General features: G+C 38.7%; 1 protein-coding gene across 1 annotated transcript; it reads right to left on the bottom strand.

The window, feature by feature from the left end:
• Positions 1–402: 402 nt before the first annotated feature.
• On the bottom strand, positions 403–2,133 carry LOC134195758 (very-long-chain (3R)-3-hydroxyacyl-CoA dehydratase 2-like). Its single transcript, XM_062664837.1, has 8 exons — positions 2,066–2,133; positions 1,883–2,006; positions 1,426–1,444; positions 1,266–1,354; positions 1,071–1,195; positions 933–972; positions 733–871; positions 403–669 (listed from the first exon to the last, which is right to left on the bottom strand). Exons 1-8 carry the CDS (start codon positions 2,116–2,118, stop codon positions 593–595), a joined length of 666 nt encoding a protein of 221 aa, XP_062520821.1. The 5' UTR covers positions 2,119–2,133; the 3' UTR covers positions 403–592.
• Between the last annotated feature and the right edge of the window lie 367 nt (positions 2,134–2,500).

Here is a 2,500-nt window from a genome sequence, read left to right as displayed (position 1 = left end):
AAAGCTCCCAAGACAATTAAAATATAATTTATTATTAACATACAATTTATTATTGATTAACATAATTTATTATTGATTAACATATAATATATTATTGATTAAATATAATTTGTTAATTAAATCAGGGCTGCAAGTATGGTACAGTCCCAATGTGGAGCGAAGTGTGGGTGTGGCATCAGAAGCATCCAGTGCCTGGAGCCAACGTGAATGTCAACTCCAGATTTCTTGATAGTGCACGTTGACCTCAAAAGCTGGTGCACTGTGGTCCCAAGGCTAAGAATCAGTAAAGAAGGTTAAAGTCACAGAGCCTCAAATTTTGGCTCCATTGCCATGGTAACAACAGCCCTGTCAATTAGCTTGTATCTGCAGGACAATATTGTACAGTCACACGTTTGGTCTGAGTTGTTCTTCCTGTGTAAATACGAAAGATAATTGAAAATGATGTGATACACAATGTCTTGCAAATTTAGAAGACACTATTACGTTTGCAAACAATAAGGCAAATGACAAAGCTGCCACAAGTCACGTGACACGAGTCTGTAAGCCGCAAATGTCCCAAATGCATCAACCCCAATGCTACCTTACACCAATGCTACTCTGTTTTCTTCTCTTGCTCGCCAATTTTCTTCCTCCTTTGCTGAAACATATGCCCATATAGTTGAGGAAATACTAACAACCAACAACAACAATGTAAATTTCTATGTTAATTGTTTCGGCTAAATAATTGCTTACTAATCGGGTAGAGCAACAATACAAACCAGAGAAACCAATAGAAGTCAAACGCAAAGTTGAGCTTATTGGGCATTCGAAGTGACATCATTTCTGTCACTTTGGGCATCCCCATCAGCTTAAAAATCAGTAACAATTCTCCCTATAAAATACGTCACGAAATGTTCAGCTAGCAATAAGTATATCCAAAACATGTGACTTACAGCTACTCCAACTGGATATAAGACAATAAAGAAGGAATACCTACAAAGCATAATATACTGGCAATGGCCTCATAATTCTAAGTAAACTCTTTAATTTAAAAAAAATTAAATTTAAATAACAACTAAATTATCTGTTACCTGCACCATTTGAGACAATATGGCAACTTGTTGCACACTGTTAGACCGTAGAATGAGTATCGTATGATTTCTGTGATTGTCCAAGCAAGCACCATCAGCACGACCCCATAGTGTTGTTGAACAGGCTAATATATTATACTTAATTAATTAATTAACACACATACACAAAAATCATGCAAAATAAAATGATCATACCAATCCTCCTAAGTTGGTGACTCCCCATAACAGAAACAGTCTTGATGCTACTTGAAAAGCAGTCAGAAATACACCAGAACTGAACAGACCTGTATGTACATAGTGCTTAATTGATTAATTAAAGAGAAACTAAAACTGATGATCAACAGATTCCACTAACCCAATGCAGCGTGAACAATCTGTAAAAAATAATTAATATTAGACAACAATAAATAGATGACAATGAAACTAAAAGTACCTCAAAAACATAAATAAAGGTAGTCTTAAGTATACTTAATCTCAAGTAAAATGGTCCAGTATTTCTTTTAGAAATTTTCGATCTAATGAGCAACCTCACAAACACAGACAAACAACACACACACACACACACACACACACACGCACACACACGCACGCACACGCACACGCACGCACGCACACGCACGCACACGCACGCACACGCACGCACGCACGCACGCACACACACACACACACGCGCGCACGCACACACACACACGCGCGCGCGCGCGCACACACACACACACACACACACACACACACACACACACACACCGCAACAGAGATACTTCACACATATCTATTTTCGTTACTAAATCAAGTCGTGCACAAATGTCTACCTCCAATACAGCAAGTGTTTGAGACACTTTCAGTGAATTTTCAACATCAGCATAGAACGTTCTGAGACCATTCTCTTTGTAATCTAACAGACTGAGAGCAGAGCGCCAAAGAACAACCGACCACCTACATATAAATATCATAGAAAACAAATTTTTCATCCTCTGCTAAGTTATTAAACATACCCGAGCACTAAGAATCCGTTGTATGCTACAGCATAGATAGCAGATAGAGTCATTGTAGTCACGTGACTAAACACGCCTCGGAATGCAGACCTGATAATTTGCTTGGCCTAGGCGCCGAAGGAAAGGCCGTGCAGTGTACTGTACAGTTTTCAAAAGCGTACCTTATCAGGCGACCTTTTGCTGCAAATTCTGGCTTAACTAATTAGCTACATAAGTAATATTCTTATATCTTTCTGCACTCGCTATTGTGAGTCTGACTCTTGTACTGTAGTGTTATTTACTTAATTAATTAAACATCAATTGTCTGGCTAAGTTTTGATTAATGCTGGTAGAAATAAGGTTCTTGGCACATTGATTGCCAAGACAATTGAGATTGCGTAAGACCTAGCTGTTTAGCGCGAGTTAGGCCGCACCACGATGTCCTTTAGGGAGCCC

The sequence above is a fragment of the Corticium candelabrum genome, chromosome 20 (genome assembly GCF_963422355.1).
Source record: "Corticium candelabrum chromosome 20, ooCorCand1.1, whole genome shotgun sequence".
NCBI lineage: Eukaryota > Metazoa > Porifera > Homoscleromorpha > Homosclerophorida > Plakinidae > Corticium > Corticium candelabrum.
The sequence above is the reverse complement of the archived record's forward strand: the minus strand, read 5'-3'. Positions and strand labels throughout refer to the sequence as shown.